General features: G+C 36.9%; 3 protein-coding genes and 1 long non-coding RNA gene across 4 annotated transcripts in view; 1 reads left to right on the forward strand and 3 right to left on the reverse strand.

Annotated features, from left to right (window-relative positions):
- Positions 1–13,170, reverse strand: part of LOC127494689 (probable E3 SUMO-protein ligase RNF212) — a 28,972-nt gene extending 15,802 nt beyond the window's left edge. The window contains exons 1-7 of the mRNA XM_051860782.1: positions 13,021–13,170; positions 11,793–11,905; positions 11,444–11,505; positions 11,295–11,369; positions 11,145–11,201; positions 11,012–11,070; positions 10,875–10,934 (exon numbers count right to left, since the gene is read on the reverse strand). Of these exons, the coding sequence (XP_051716742.1) occupies positions 10,875–10,934; positions 11,012–11,070; positions 11,145–11,201; positions 11,295–11,369; positions 11,444–11,505; positions 11,793–11,901 (422 nt within the window). The 5' untranslated portion in view covers positions 11,902–11,905; positions 13,021–13,170. The remainder of the gene's footprint in view (positions 1–10,874; positions 10,935–11,011; positions 11,071–11,144; positions 11,202–11,294; positions 11,370–11,443; positions 11,506–11,792; positions 11,906–13,020) is intronic.
- LOC127494694 (uncharacterized) overlaps positions 1–16,152 on the reverse strand; it is a 447,433-nt gene that overhangs the window by 341,607 nt on the left and 89,674 nt on the right. The gene's annotated exons all lie outside the window — the stretch shown is intronic.
- Positions 5,483–16,152, forward strand: part of LOC127494686 (uncharacterized) — a 98,695-nt gene continuing 88,025 nt past the window's right edge. The window contains exon 1 of the mRNA XM_051860771.1: positions 5,483–6,835. Coding sequence (XP_051716731.1) covers positions 5,931–6,835 — 905 coding nt within the window. The 5' untranslated portion in view covers positions 5,483–5,930. The remainder of the gene's footprint in view (positions 6,836–16,152) is intronic.
- si:ch211-255i20.3 (transmembrane emp24 domain-containing protein 11) lies at positions 13,451–16,087 on the reverse strand. The gene is made up of 5 exons (XM_051860784.1): positions 15,847–16,087; positions 14,859–14,950; positions 14,403–14,528; positions 14,168–14,317; positions 13,451–14,000 (listed from the first exon to the last, which is right to left on the reverse strand). The coding sequence occupies exons 1-5, from the start codon at positions 15,992–15,994 to the stop codon at positions 13,851–13,853; spliced, it is 666 nt and encodes a 221-aa protein (XP_051716744.1). The 5' UTR covers positions 15,995–16,087; the 3' UTR covers positions 13,451–13,850.

The following is a 16,152-nucleotide window of genomic DNA, read 5'->3' on the forward strand; positions in this document are numbered from 1 at the left end:
TGTCATTTAGAAAAGTAGTCCTGTCCAAATAGTGATATAGTGTCATAGTTCAATTTTAAATGAGTGTGAAGTTATCATTTGCAGTGTGTTTTTATATTTTAATTAACTTAATTATCAAACTAATAATATAATACTATATTGTCAGTGGCCTACAAATAAACTGGCTTGATTAGCTGCTTCAGGTGTGTTTGATTAGGGTTGTCACTAAACTCTGAAGGAGTCTGCAAGAAAAGGGTTAAAGAACTGATCAAGGGTGTAAAACTGACAGACACACACACACACACACAGACAGATAATGAGTGAGACTGAGGGAGCAAGGAGGAGGGGGAGGACAGAGAGAGAGACAGAGACAGACTGAGAAGATCATTTTAAAAACAAAAAAAAAAAAAAAAAACATCTAAATTGTGACAAAGTAGTCTTTGATAAATGTTTAAATATACCTGCACATACAGTATAAAATAAAAAAGAAATCATTGTTCCATGTATCTAAACTATTGCTCTGTTGCTTGATTTATCCAACCCTGTTTAAAAATAGGTATATGCTGCCCTCTAGTTGTTACTCTATGTATGACATTTATCCATTTTTCAATCAGGTATAATTAATCTGCCTATTAACTCACACGCTTTTTGAATTGAAAAAAAAAAAGAATAAAATGTGTTTATTTCAAACATTTGTATTATTCTATATATAAATTAATTGTGTATAGTGTTTTTTTTTATAGAAAATAAGAGTCATTCCATTTCCCTTTTTTGACATTACTTCAATCTATCACCATGGCAACACCGTTCGAGATATCCATTCGGATATATATATCTGTTCTCAATTTTACATCTTCAATGTCTTAGTACCATGGTAAAAAATGTTTGGTCTGAATCGAATAAACCCCCTAGAAGTAGTAGTTTAAAATTCAGAGCCTGTTTATTAAAAAAATCCACATTCAAACCAAAATATCTGACTTCCTATTGGTCAGAGCTAATGACTGTAAATTAGAAAGTTGTCCGGCTTAACGAGATCAATATGTATACCGATTTTGGTGACTGTAGGTTAAACTAACCCCCCCACTTTTGTCAAAGGGTGGCGCTATAGAGGCCCAGCTCCCAGCCCGTTTCTACGGTTTTGCCCATGTCTACTGGTTGACATCTCCGATGTGTGTATTGAGTTTCATGCAATTTGAAGCATGTTAAGAGTCTCAAAAGCATCCAAAACGAATATTAAAGTTTGATGCGTTGCCATGGTAACGGTGTTTGAGATATCACAATTCTTTTCAAAGGTCTACATCTGCCATGTTTTGACATTATTCTGATAAAGTTTGAAGCAAATCAGGGTAAAAATAAGAGGGTGATCTCAAAGCAAGTTGAAAGTGACACACTTCCTGCTGCCAGTTGGTGGCGCTATAACTTTGACTCACAATAGTCACATCCATGTGATCAGCCTTGTGCAACGAACACACAGCTGACGTTTGATCAAAATCAATCAATGTATGCAGATATTATAACACATTTCCTGTTTACCTTTTCTCGCCATAAATTTGTTGCCTCGCCACGGCCAAACCGTTATCAAATCCGCTGGCAATTTTTCATCATCAATGTCTTGACTTCATGCTGAGCGTTAATCGCATACATTAGCACTTAGCCAAGTGTTGCATGATTTAGTGTTTCTAGCATGTTTGGATTTTTCATGGCATATTTAAATGTGTTTCAGTAAATAAATTACAGGGCAAAGCATGCTATTTCCTGTTGCCAACAGGTGGTGCTATGACTAACTGAATATTGGCATGTAGATGTCTTTAGGCCAGGACTCTTATCACACATGTGAAGTTTGGGGCAGATCTGACATTGTATGCCCGAGTTACAACAACTTCCTTTTTCATGGCGAAACATCGAACTTTGCCAGGCTGCCACGGACGCGCCCTTCAGGGAAAATTCTAGATCTTCGCAATTTAACATTGCAAAGGCCTTCAGATTAGACTGACCAAATATGACGTTGATCTGATTAAAGCTCTAGGAGGAGTTTGTTAAAGTACGTCTGGAAATGGCAAAAATTGCAACAATTTTGCATATGAAAATATCTCACTTCCTGTTGGGTTTTCAGGTTTTGCACCCAGGGACGTTTTTGTTGGTATTACGCTGTTACATCTTTCTACCGAATTTCATACCTGAACGTGAAACGTAGCGTAAAGTGTGCTTAATTGAAATTTTGTAGGTGGTGGTATCGAGCCATTCTGGCACACCTAATTCTGAAACCTGTTCCATGGCGTTAATCGCAAACATTAGCATTTAGTCAAGTGTTGCATGATTTAACATGTTTCTACTGTGTTTGGTTCTTTGTGGCATATTGAAATGTGTTTCTGGAAGTGAATTACAGTGTAAAGCATGCCATTTTCTGTTGCCAGCAGGTGGCGCTATGACTAACTGAATATTGGCATATAGATGTCTTTAGACCAGGACTCTTATCACACATGTGACATTTGGGGCAGATCGGACACTGTATGCCTGAGTTACAACAGCTTCCTCTTTCATGGCGAAACATCAGACTTCGTCAGGCCGCCACGGACACGCCCTCCAAGGAAAACTCAAGATCTTTGATATTTATCGTCGCTAAGGTCTTAAGATTAAACTGACAACATATGATGTTGATCTGGTTAAATCTCTACGAGGAGTTAATCACAGTGTAAAACATGTACTTTCCTGTTGCCCGCAGGTGGCGCTATGACTGTAACTGAATATTGCCATGTAAATGTCTTCAGGCCAGGACTCTAATAAAACATGTGAAGTTTGGGGCAGATAGGACATTGTATGCCCGAGTTACAACAACTTCCTGTTTCATGGTGAAAGACTGAAATTTGTCAGGCCGCCACGGACACGCCCTTCCATGAAAAGTCAAGGTCTTCGCAATTTAATGTCGCGAAGGCCTTTAGATTAGACTGACCAAATATGATGTTGATCTGATTAAAGCTCTAGAGGAGTTTGTTAAAATACAATGTCTGGAAATGGCAAAAACTGCAAAAATTTTGCAGAGAAAATTCAAAATATCTCACTTCCTGTTGTTTTTTCAGATTTTGGACCCAGAGACTTTTTTGTAGGTATTGGGCTATTGCACGTATCTACCGAATTTCAAACCTGTACATGAAACGTAGCCGAAAGGCGCTTAATTAAAAGTTTGTAGGTGGCACTATCGAGCCATTTTGCCACACCTAATTCTGAAACCCATATCAGATGTAAATTTTCACCACTTCTGTGCAAAGTTTCATTAGTTTCCGTACATGTTTAGGCCCTCAAAAATGTGATTCATTTTGGAGAAGAATAATTGACCGAGCAATTACAATAGGGTCCTCACACCATCAGTGCTCAGGCCCTAATAATCCTAAGGAAAACAATAGAGCCTTCGCCCTTTCAGGGTTTGGGCCCTAATAATCCTTAGGAGAACAATAAGGCTTTCGCCCTTTCAGGGCTTGGGTTCTAATAATCCTTAGGGGAACAGTAGGGCCTTCGCCCTTTCAGGGCTTGGGCCCTATAATCCTTAGGAGAACAATAAGGCCTTCGCCCTTTCAGGGCTTGGGATCTAATTAGAAGAATAGAAGAATAACCGAGCAATTACAATAAGGTCCTTACACCATCGGTGCTCGGGCCCTAATAATAAATGGAGCAATTCCAATAGGGTCCTCACACCTTCAGTGCTCGGGCCCTAAAAAAATAGTAGTGTGTGTATGTTTGCCGAACTCAACTGTATGAGATCCTGTACCAAAACAAGCATGGATGTCAACAGACAGCTGGCACTACTTATTTGCAGTGCAATTTGTGCAGAATAAAAAAGAAGAAAAAAAAAGGAGGAAAAACCTTGGGTGAGGATGAAGGGTACTAGATGGAGAGACTTAGATATGTTTAAAAAAAAAAAAACACGCAACATCTAATTATATTGTCTACCGATGCCCCTACCACACTGCCAACAACACTGATGATTTTATTTAAGAAATGTTAAACATAACGACTTGTGTTTGGTGTTGCTAACAATTTCCACTGTGTTCTTATCAAATTTGTTTGAAGTTTTGTGAGGAGAACTGTTGAAGAAAACCGAATTGAACCCAAATTTTAGGTTCAAGGTAAACATTCTTACGGTGATTGTAAGAATGATAAATGCATGTTGATGACACAGCAATGTGTCTTGAATAAAATATTTTTTCATAAAGTCCTGTTTCTCTCTCTTTTTCTTTTTGCCATTATCACCTGAGTAGACAGATTTCATTGTGTCTTTCCAGATTAATTTAGTTAATTATAACATTTCTCCAGCTGTTTTTTTTAAACCTATAATTAAGCAATAATGTAGGCTATTTGTTATTCTCAAATCAAAAATCTAAAAAGAATTGGTTCATTCTGAGCAAAAACACTATGCTATTTTTTTGTTTGTTTGATATGGTTCCGGAGTTATCAGTTACGAAAATAAAATATTACTGTTTTATTGATCCCGAAACAGAAGTCATTTAAAATATTATTTGTTTATTTAAATTTTACTTTTATCAGTAAATGTACAATGCTCCCAATATGCAATATGGGACTGCCACTAGAAACATGATAGCTAACTTAAGTTGACAGAAGGGCTGCAGAGATGTTCAAGGCATTGTATTTCTTCATCATATTTCTTCAACTAATGATAATGATTATATTCAGATATAATTGAAGTGAATAACTTATTTTATTTACAAACGTCATGTTTGTGATTTTTTTTTTTTTACAAACCCCATTCCAAAAAAGTTGGGACACTGTACAAATTGTGAATAAAAAAGGAATGCAATGATGTGGAAGTTTCAAATTTCAATATTTTATTCAGAATACAACATAGATGACATATCAAATGTTTAAACTGAGAAAATGTGTCATTTAAAGGGAAAAATTGATTGAAAAAGTTGATTTTAAATTTCATGGCATCAACACATCTCAAAAAAGTTGGGACAAGGCCATGTTTACCACTGTGTGGCATCCCCTCTTCTTTTTATAACAGTCTGCAAACGTCTGGGGACTGAGGAGACAAGTTGCTCAAGTTTAGGAATAGGAATGTTGTCCCATTCTCGTCTAATACAGGCTTCTAGTTGCTCAACTGTCTTAGGTCTTCTTTGTCGCATCTTCCTCTTTATGATGCGCCAAATGTTTTCTATGGGTGAAAGATCTGGACTGCAGGCTGGCCATTTCAGAACCCGGATCCTTCTTCTACGCAGCCATGATGTTGCAATTTATGCAGTATGTGGTCTGGCATTGTCATGTTGGAAAATGCAAGGTCTTCCCTGAAAGAGACGACGTCTGGATGGGAGCATATGTTGTTCTAGAACTTGGATATACCTTTCAGCATTGATGGTGCCTTTCCAGATGTGTAAGCTGCCCATGCCACACGCACTCATGCAACCCCATACCATCAGAGATGCAGGCTTCTGAACTGAGCGCTGATAACAACTTGGGTTGTCCTTGTCCTCTTTAGGTCCTCTTGGAGTGATGAGATAGTTAGCAGATTATCATCACTCAATGGCTGGCTGTCTAAGTGGTGTCCGCAAAATAATATAGGTTTCATAGACAATTGGAAAAGTTTTTGGGGCAGACCTGACCTGTTGAAAAGAGATGGTATTCATCCCTCCCGGGATGGTGCTGCTCTTCTCTCTAGTAATATGGCACATAGTCTTAGAACTGAAACATGACAAACTGGGGCCCAAGTCAGGAAGCAGACAGACTGGCTAAACCGACCGTCTGCTAGCTGCCTCACGTTACAGAAGTCAGAAAATTCAGATAACTCCCAACACATAGAAACTCTTACACCTAGATATTTTCAAATAGAGACTGTGTCTGTACCCCGAATTAGTAAAAACAAAAAACTTCCAAACTCATTTAATGGTAAAAATTTAATTAATGTTCAACAAATAAAAAATAGAGATAATAATGCTAAACAAATGATAAAACTCGGGTTGTTAAATATTAGATCCCTTTCTTCAAAATCACTTATTGTTAATGATATTATCAAAGATAATAATCTAGATGTGCTGTGTTTGACAGAAACTTGGCTAAAACCGGACGATTACATTACTTTAAATGAGTCTAGTCCTCAAGGTTATGATTATCGACACAATGCCCGTCAGAAAGGCAAAGGGGGAGGTGTTGCTGTAATCTATAGTAATATTTACAGTATTAGTCAAAAGTCTTTCAAATATAATTCCTTCGAAGTAATGGTACTTTACGTAACATTATGTAGGTTGACATTTGTGCTGGCTACTGTATACAGGCCACCAGGACACAATACAGACTTTATCAAAGAATTTGCTGATTTTCTGTCGGAGTTAGTATTGGCTGCAGATAAAGTCCTTGTTGTTGGTGATTTTAATATCCATGTAGATAATGGGAAAGACGCATTAGGATTGGCATTTGCAGATATTCTAAGCTCTATTGGTGTTAGACAACATGTGTCGGGACCTACTCATTGTCGTAATCATACTTTAGATCTAATATTGTCACATGGAATCGATCTTGATGCTGTTGAAATTCTGCAGCAGAGTGACGACATCTCAGATCATCATCTAGTCTCGTGTATACTACATTTAGTCAAGGCGGCTAAACTGCCTCCATGCCATAAATATGGTAGAACCATCACTTCTACCACTAAAGATCGCTTTATAAATAATCTTCCTGATCAGTTTCATCGCCTTAGCATACCAGAAAGCTTAGAAGACCTCGATGTTGTAACAGAAACTATTGCCTCTGTCTTTTCCAGCACATTAGACTCAGTTGCTCCTTTGCGCTTAAAAAAGATTAAGGAAATTAATCCAATGCCATGGTACAATGAGCACACTCGGGCCCTAAAGTTAGCAGCCAGAAAAATGGAGCGCAGCTGGAAGAAAACAAAACTAGAAGTATTTCGCATTTCATGGAGAGAGAGAATGATTGAGTACAGAAAGGCCTTAAAATCTGCTAGATCTGCTTATTTTTCAAAACTTTTAGAAGAAAATAAACACAACCCTAGGTATTTATTTGATACAGTGGCTAAATTAACAAGAAATAAAGCTTCAACTTCTGATGTTTCCAAAGAGCACAGCAGTAATGACTTTATGAACTTCTTTACTTGCAAGATTGATAATATTAGAGAAAAAATTATAACCATGCAACCGTCTATTACAGTATCGCGTCAGATAGTGCATTGTAGTGTCTCTGAGGAAAAATTCAGTTCATTTACTGCTTTAGGAGAGGAAGAATTGTCTAAACTTGTTAAATCATCAAAATCAACAACATGTATGTTAGACCCTATACCGACTAAGCTATTGAAAGAAATGCTTCCAGAGGTTATAGATCCTCTTCTTAATATCGTCAATTCATCTTTATCACTAGGATACGTACCGAAAACTTTTAAGCTGGCTATTATTAAACCTCTTATTAAAAATCCACAACTTGATCCTAGAGAATTAGTCAATTACAGGCCGATCTCAAATCTCACTTTTCTGTCAAAAATACTAGAAAAGGTAGTATCATCACAACTATGTTCCTTTTTAGAAAGAAATAGTATCTGTGAGGATTTCCAGTCAGGATTTAGACCGTACCATAGTACTGAGACTGCTCTCATTAGAGTTACTAATGATTTGCTCTTATCATCAGATTGTAGTTGTATCTCTCTATTAGTGTTACTGGATCTTAGTGCTGCATTTGACACTATTGATCACAATATTCTTTTAAATAGACTCGAAAATTATGTTTGCATTAGTGGAATTGCATTGTCATGGTTCAAATCATACTTATCTGACCGTTATGTAGTAGTAAACGAAGAGATGTCATATCGATCACAAGTTCAATATGGAGTACCGCAAGGCTCAGTACTAGGACCGTTGCTGTTCACTCTGTACATGCTACCCTTGGGAGATATCATTAGGAAGCATGGCGTTAGTTTTCACTGTTACGCTGATGATACTCAGCTCTATATTTCTTCGCGCCCTGACGAAACTTACCAATTCACAAAATTAACAGAGTGCATAGCTGATATAAAAAATTGGATGACCAGTAATTTCCTACTACTAAATTCAGAAAAAACAGAGATTCTAATTTTTGGACCAAAAACTTCTTCACGTAATAACCTAGAATACTGTCTAACACTTGATGGCTGCTCTGTTAAGTCTTCGTCATCTCTTAGGAACCTGGGTGTGCTCTTTGATACCAATCTTTCATTTGAAGGCCATGTTACTAGCATCTGTAAAACCGCATTCTTCCATCTTAAAAATATATCTAAACTATGACATATGCTCTCAATGAAAAATGCAGAACAGTTAGTTCATGCGTTCATGACCTCAAGGCTAGATTACTGTAACGCTCTACTGGGTGGTTGTTCTGCTCGCCTGATAAATAAACTACAGCTCGTACAAAATGCAGCAGCTAGAGTTCTTACTAGAACCAGGAAGTATGACCATATTAGCCCAGTTCTGTCAACACTGCATTGGCTTCCTGTTAAACATCGTATAGATTTTAAAATCTTGCTAATTACTTACAAAGCACTAAATGGTTTAGCTCCCCAGTACCTGAGCGAGCTCCTAATTCATTATAGTCCTTCACGTCTATTGCGATCTCAGAATTCAGGCCAGCTGATAATACCTAGAATATCAAAATCAACCGCAGGCGATAGATCCTTCTCCTATTTGGCACCTAAACTCTGGAACAATCTTCCTAGCATTGTTCAGGAAGCAGACACACTCTGTCAGTTTAAATCTAGACTAAAAACGCATTTCTTTAACCTGGCATACACATAACACATTACCAATTTATATTTTCAAATCTGTTGAAGGATTATTAGGCTGCATAAATTAGGTCAGCCGGAACCGGGAACACTTCCTATAACACCTGATGTACTCGTTACATCAGAAGAAGAATGGCATCTACGCTAATATTAGTCTTTCTGGTTATCCCGAGGTTCACCGTAGTCAACCGGATCCAGGCCGTATCCAGGTGAGACCAAGGACCTGCGCCTTGACACGACCACAACGCAGCCCTGAAGTATCATCAGAGACTGAGTCAACTAGATCATCCACTCTGAGGGCCTCATCGACACGACAGCCACGACACAGTTCCTCAACAGCCGTGATGAATACAATCCTCAATTGAATGGAACTGGAATAAATACTTTGAATGTTGCGATCCTTTCGGACTTATGATAGCTACCTGAATCGTAACAAAGCACTGTTGGCCAGAGGAGAACTGGCCACCCGACTAAGCCTGGTTTCTCACAAGGTTTTTTTCAAATTTTGATTCATCTGACCACAGAACAGTTTTCCACTTTGCCACAGTCCATTTTAAATGAGCCTTGGCCCAGAGAAAACGCCTGCGCTTCTGGATCATGTTTAGATATGGCTTCTTTTTTGACCTATAGAGTTTTAGCCGGCAACGGCGAATGGCACGGTGGATTGTGTTCACCGACAATGTTTTCTGGAAGTATTCCTGAGCCCATGTTGTGATTTCCATTACAGTAGCATTCCTGTATGTGATGCAGTGCCGTCTAAGGGCCCGAAGATCACGGGCATCCAGTCTGGTTTTCCGGCCTTGACCCTTACGCACAGAGATTGTTCCAGATTCTCTGAATCTTTGGATGATATTATGCACTGTAGATGATGATAACTTCAAACTCTTTGCAATTTTTACTCCTTTCTGATATTGCTCCACTATTTTTTGCCGCAGCATTGGGGGAATTGGTGATCCTCTGCCCATCTTGACTTCTGAGAGACACTGCCACTCTGAGAGGCTCTTTTTATACCCAATCATGTTGCCAATTGACCTAATAAGTTGCAAATTGGTCCTCCAGCTGTTCCTTATATGTACATTTAACTTTTCCGGCCTCTTATTGCTACCTGTCCCAACTTTTTTGGAATGTGTAGCTCTCATGAAATCCAAAATGAGCCAATATTTGGCATGACATTTCAAAATGTCTCACTTTCAACATTTGATATGTTATCTATATTCTATTGTGAATAAAATATAAGTTTATGAGATTTGTAAATTATTGCATTCCTTTTTTATTCACAATTGTATTCACATTTTTATTCACATTGTAAAAAGCGCTATATAAATAAAGGTGACTTGACTTGACTTGACAATTTGTACAGTGTCCCAACTTTTTTGGAATTGGGTTTGTATTCGTTAGACTATTTAAATATTCAGAAACTACACCGGCATTAGTCGGTAATATTTTTGTTTAAAAAAAGTCATTGTGAGGACAACTGGCAGCAGCTGGTTCTTAAATTCTACGACTAGAATCTTAGACATTGCACACTACACAACTTTAAACACCAACTGTAACTGACTGAGCCCAACTTGAACAGACCCGGTCCGTTTGGGCATGATCAGTCGTCACGACTAAATGACATTCATAATCGGCCTGACAGTCATGTAGTTTGTTACTGGCTTAAGACAATGACCCCACAGCTACAGAGGAATGGCATAAAGACAACTGGAGTAGCCAAATCAGAGTTCAGAATTTAAGTTGAATTTAAGTTAAGAATTTGACTTGACAGGCTGTCCACTCATGATCTCCATGCTAACTGACTGAGATTGAGCAGTTCTGCCAAGAGGAATGGAGAAAATTGCACTGGACAGATGTGCAAAGCAATATCCACATACACTCAAGACAAGAACTGGACTGCCTAAGGTGCATCGACTAAATGTTTTCTATTTAATGTGTGTAATATCTTTTGACCAATTTGTAGAAATATGTTTTCTCATTTCGAAAGAATATTTTCTTGTTGATCTGTGCCACAAAAGCAAAAGTAAATGCTTTGTGGTTTAATGTTGTAAAACATAACGATTTCCAAATAGTGAATACTATTTATAGGCCCTGTATTCAACTATCTATTTAGAGATTCATGTAGAGATACCTTTGATTTTGAACAGTCATCTCTAACTTTGATATGTAGGCATTTTGTTCTGAAATTTTCCTGCACAAAACAGAAACCAATAAATAAGGCAAAAATGCAAAAAGAAATGGCTGCATTAATGCAGTACTCATCCTTACTTGGACATCTTCTGCATCTCTTGTTGCATTTTCAGTCCATTCTCCTTCATTCTCTCAATCTGTGCTTAGAGTGTTGTGTGACATTAATTTGATTCAGTAAAAATAAGTCCTGTTAAGGACAGGTTGCTCTCACCTTCTGCTGATAGTGGACCAGTAATCGTTTCTGGTGTCTGGCCTGGAATTGTAAGACCTACAAACCATAATAATCATGTCTTTATAAGTGCTACTGCTGCTTGATTGATTAACATATCTGCAATCATACTCATTTTATATACATTATCACCTTGCTTATCTCTGAGAAGTACTTGACAGCAACTGCACTGATATCTGTGAAAAGTTCTTGAACCTCTGAGCTGCTCTATGAAAACAATATGCAGATTAGTGACAGTTCATTAATATTAATCTCTATGACAACAATTTCTTGTATCTTACCTTATCAGACAGTGGAGAGATTTGACACTTTGCTTTGCAAATGAGACACACGCCTTGATTTCCTTAAGGGAAAACAAACACAGACCTCTCTCTGTACTGTATTTTTCCAACAGAGGGCAGCATGTTCACACATTCAATTTATGATCTCACTGACAATACATTCATACTGTGATTTTGCTACTTTATTACTGCAGTGCAATACAAAATAGGCAGATAATTATACTAGGAATAATTATAATTCACATACCGTGTTATAAACACTATAAATGCAACTACAGTTAAATGTAAACGCAGCACCATTATACCATCTTTAAATCTGAACATATTTAATGTTAGCTGAGTGTGCTACCTCTCTGAAAGCAAACATTACAGATGATGTGGCAGCAGTTTGTGACAGCCAGCTGACGCTCAGGACCAGGTGACATGAAGCACGAGTTACAGCAGATCCAGTGAGACATTATCCTATTTGAGTACAACAACATCATTATGGCTGTGTGCTAAAACCTCCAAAAGTGTGCTTATACAGTATACGGTCTGAAGGCCTATCTATCATGCCCCAAACTGCTATTTTACTGTAGCCAAAAATGTTGTATGCATCTGTTATGCCTTAAACTATGGAACAAAATTTCCACCAAATAAGAAAAAAGAAGAAGAAGAAAAAAATCATAACCCTGGTTTCACCAGGATTAGACCAGGAGTAGGCCTTGACATTGAAGTAGCTTTTACGAATGTGCCTTAGAAAAAAAAACAAAAAAAACAACAACAACATTACTAGTCTGCATCTTGAGACAAAACAATGCACAGACATATTTTAAGATATGTCATTGCAAATTGCGTTCAGTTGAGTCTTGGACTAGTCATAAACCTTTTCTGTGAAACCGGGCAACAGTATGCCATACTAAATCATAATTATGAGATTGAAAAAACAAAATTATGAGATTAAAAAACGAAATTAGGATTTTCTGTCATAACAATAACTTTATATGTCATAACTTTGACTTTCTATGTAAATTATGAAATTTTAAGACATTTTAATTATGACATAATGTTGCCTTAGTATGTCGACGTTTTTTATGTTATAATTACAACTTGGTATGTCACAATTTCGATTTAGTATGTAATAATTATGACAGTATGAATTAATTATGATTTACTAAAACATGATTATATTCTTATGAGTTGGAAATGGGCTTCCATACACTCTAGGTAGGCTGCTCGCTGGGTTTTGAGATACAGCCTGTGTTAAGATCACACATTATATTTCTTAGCAAACCAATCGAGTATCATCGCAAATGTCTTATTAATTCAGTTCAAACTGTGTTTAATATACAAAGTTTGTTCTCTATTTGTCAGAAACTAATTATTGACTGAAAAATATTAACAAGACGAATTGATTAAATGTACAACAAATTAATAAATAATGGTTAAATTAACCTAATTAGCAGGCAGATTGACCTAAAGCATTTGAGCTAACTATACAAAGAATGTATACAATTACGCTTGAGGACATCACGAAAGTTCAACGGTGCTGTGGACACTAAATTTCAAAAGTAAAAAACAAAAATAAAAACACATACCCGTATCTTCCTATACACGTTATCCAGATTATTATTAGTAGTGTGTACGCTAAAATGAAGGTTTGCTAGTTTATCTAATAAATTAGCTGATTTTGCGATGCTTTTTGAAACGCTCACGTCACCGTACTGAAATTTCGCACTCCTCACAAAAATGACCATGGTGACCGTAGTTTCCGGCAAATAATACGGCTAGTATTTATGCTGTAAATAATATTGATTAAATACTTATATTATACTTTAAATGATTAAAGGTGAACGTTTTACTGTAGTAGTAATAATTATTAATAATATAATTATAGTAGTAATTAAGGGGCCTGATAATTTTGTGGAAACAACAGTTACCATATTAAAAGTTTGTTGATGAATTTTTAAAAGAAATATTCTCAGTTGAACACACCTCTATAGTGAAATAAAACACAAAGAAAAAAAATTTATTTAATAAGTATGAATTTATTAAATTCAGTACAGTCATGAAAAATTGACTTTGCAGAGTAAATGACCGTTTAGGCCTACTCTCAAATGAGGTAGGCTAATTTAGACTTCTACATTCATCAAAATGCTTTAAACAATGTAGAATTATCTAAACACAGTTATCCATTATGAAAATTAACCATGGTTTTACTACAAAAAAAAAAAAAAAAGTTAATATAGGCCACAAATTAACCATGGTTTTGCTGCACTAACCATTGTTTAACCATGGTATTTGTAGTAAAACTGTGGTTATACAAATGGTAATCAATTCACCAAAAAAACAAAACAAAACATGGTTACTACACTTTTTCTATAATAAAACCATGTTTAATTTTCGTAAGGGTAGTCAGTTCATAAAGCTAAACCAACTTCTTTTCGATGAGAAAGTCTTTGAGGTTTTTCATTTGCCAGATTCCAACAGAGAGGAGTATTGATGTCTGAATAATGGCCCACCACAAAACGTTTCCATTTGTTTCCTCGCTTATTTTGCGAAACTTCTCCTCACGTTCCTGGATGCAGTAAAATAAACATAAAAATTGCATATAATCACTGAGAGTAAGTGAACCTTGGATAACATGGACAGATGACACTCGTCTGGTTCTGATTCTGATTCTGGCAAGCAATTAATATGGTGACATTTTGTTGTCAGGCCATCCTACTGCCTGTGTTTGCTTACCCTTTGGAAATTTTGCTGCCTGCTAATGTAACGCATCTGGTCAATGAGATGTTGCAGGTTGTACTGCATTGCTTTCATAGTGTCCTTTGCCTTGGCAGCATTAGGATCAATGGTGGTATGCTCACCCATCTGGACATCTAAATGGACTTTCTGTGCATAAAGAGAAAAGTAAAAGCCCCTAGCAGACATTTTAAGCAGGTCAAATTAAACAAGGCCATAGCATCTCACAACTCACCAGGCGATCACCAGCGAACACGGAGAACCTGGTGGAGTTGGATTGCATGCACACGAAATGTTGACCTGAAGCATGGGATGTAAAGGTGAATTTTCCAAATCTCCCAAAGCGTTTTAACAAGACCACCTGCATATGACAGAGCGCATCAGAAGAATTGTTCCAGGTGGTAATAGTTGACAGTTTGTATAATTTTCAGTTATGTCATGAGTACACAGAGTTGAATGCTTGGTAACACTGTTTTTAAGGTGATGTAGTAACATGTTACTACATGTACTTACTATAGTAATAACAGTAAATTATGCATAATTACAAGTAACCCAAAACCAAACCCTTACCGTAACTCTATAGTAACTTAAGTACATGTAGTTAATTAATATTAGGCTACTCAGTACTTATTTGAGTAAGTACAATGTAACTACGTCACTTTAAAATAAAGTGTAACCGAATGCTTTATACCGCATGGTTAGGATCTCTCACAGTCACTGTCAAACCAAGGTGTGGAGTATTGCCCTTCTTATTTCCATCCCAGTACTCTAGCAGAAAGACACCTAAAGGGAAAAACCATTAGTCAGTGATACTGTATTCCTCATTACAACATTTTTACAGTCCACTAGGACTAATGAAGCTACTTTCTACATAGCCTACTTACTACAGGGGGCGCTCAATGACCCACAAAGATAATTTCCCTTTTGATTATTCATATCTTGCTTGAATAAGGAGTTAATATATTGTATGCCACATATTGTATATGTGCTGTTTATTAACCTAACATCAATAGCAGTATGGGCAATACTGTAAAAATGTAAAAACATCACACTGTGATGTAATATTGATGTGATGTAATATTGAGGAATATGTTGGTTTTAGTGTGCCAATTCCAGCATGAGTCCTTATCCTTTGTGAGTAGCATCAAAATGAATTTGCTTTCGCAGCACAGAAAACAGCGTCTTCTTGACATGTCAACAACACAATCCAAACTCTTCCAGGCCTCAGCTACAACTACAGTTTGAGAGCGGGTCAAGGTAGATGTTGTTCACAGGCAGCCAATAAACCTATGAAGGTTCGAGCAGAAAGTAAGACTGGAATTACTGATGGCTCATTTCACGCGGTTCCTGTGAGCTGTTGTTGTCTAGATAAGAATAGACCAGATGTAACACTATTTATTTAAGAGTAAATACATTCCAGTCAGTTACATGCAGATATTTGCATCCAGAATTTATCTTGATGTTTGCATAAACAATGACATAAACAATCATTTGTCTTTGTAACAGGCTATCTATACAGGCTAAATATGTGTCCAGAGTAACACACACACACACACACACACACACACACAAAAGACTATAAACATGAAGTCAACAATAAATGTTCTACATTTATTGAAAGTATAATTATATTTTTAAAAAGAATATTAAATTGCCCCTTACTGTATATCTTCACTGACCTGTCACAAGTGTGTCCTCTGGAATCTCCTCAATGATACACTTTTCCTCCTGTTCCCCTAAATCAAAATACATTGCCGAAGCCAAAATGACAAAACTGGCTAGCAGCAGGCCTGTCACCCTAACATTCACTGGAGTAAAACAATTCATTTTTAAGGTAGGAAAGCTAGAAGTAACATTAACTGCTAGCCAAGGAAACTAGTAAAGCTCTACGTGCACAGCAGGTTAAGTGTGTGAAATCTGCAGCTGTTGTTTGTAGACTCATGTTTAAACAAGGTAAATGGAAAGTAATGATAAGACGAGTGAGA

The sequence above is a fragment of the Ctenopharyngodon idella genome, chromosome 14, assembly GCF_019924925.1.
Source record: "Ctenopharyngodon idella isolate HZGC_01 chromosome 14, HZGC01, whole genome shotgun sequence".
NCBI classification, from domain to species: Eukaryota; Metazoa; Chordata; class Actinopteri; order Cypriniformes; family Xenocyprididae; genus Ctenopharyngodon; species Ctenopharyngodon idella.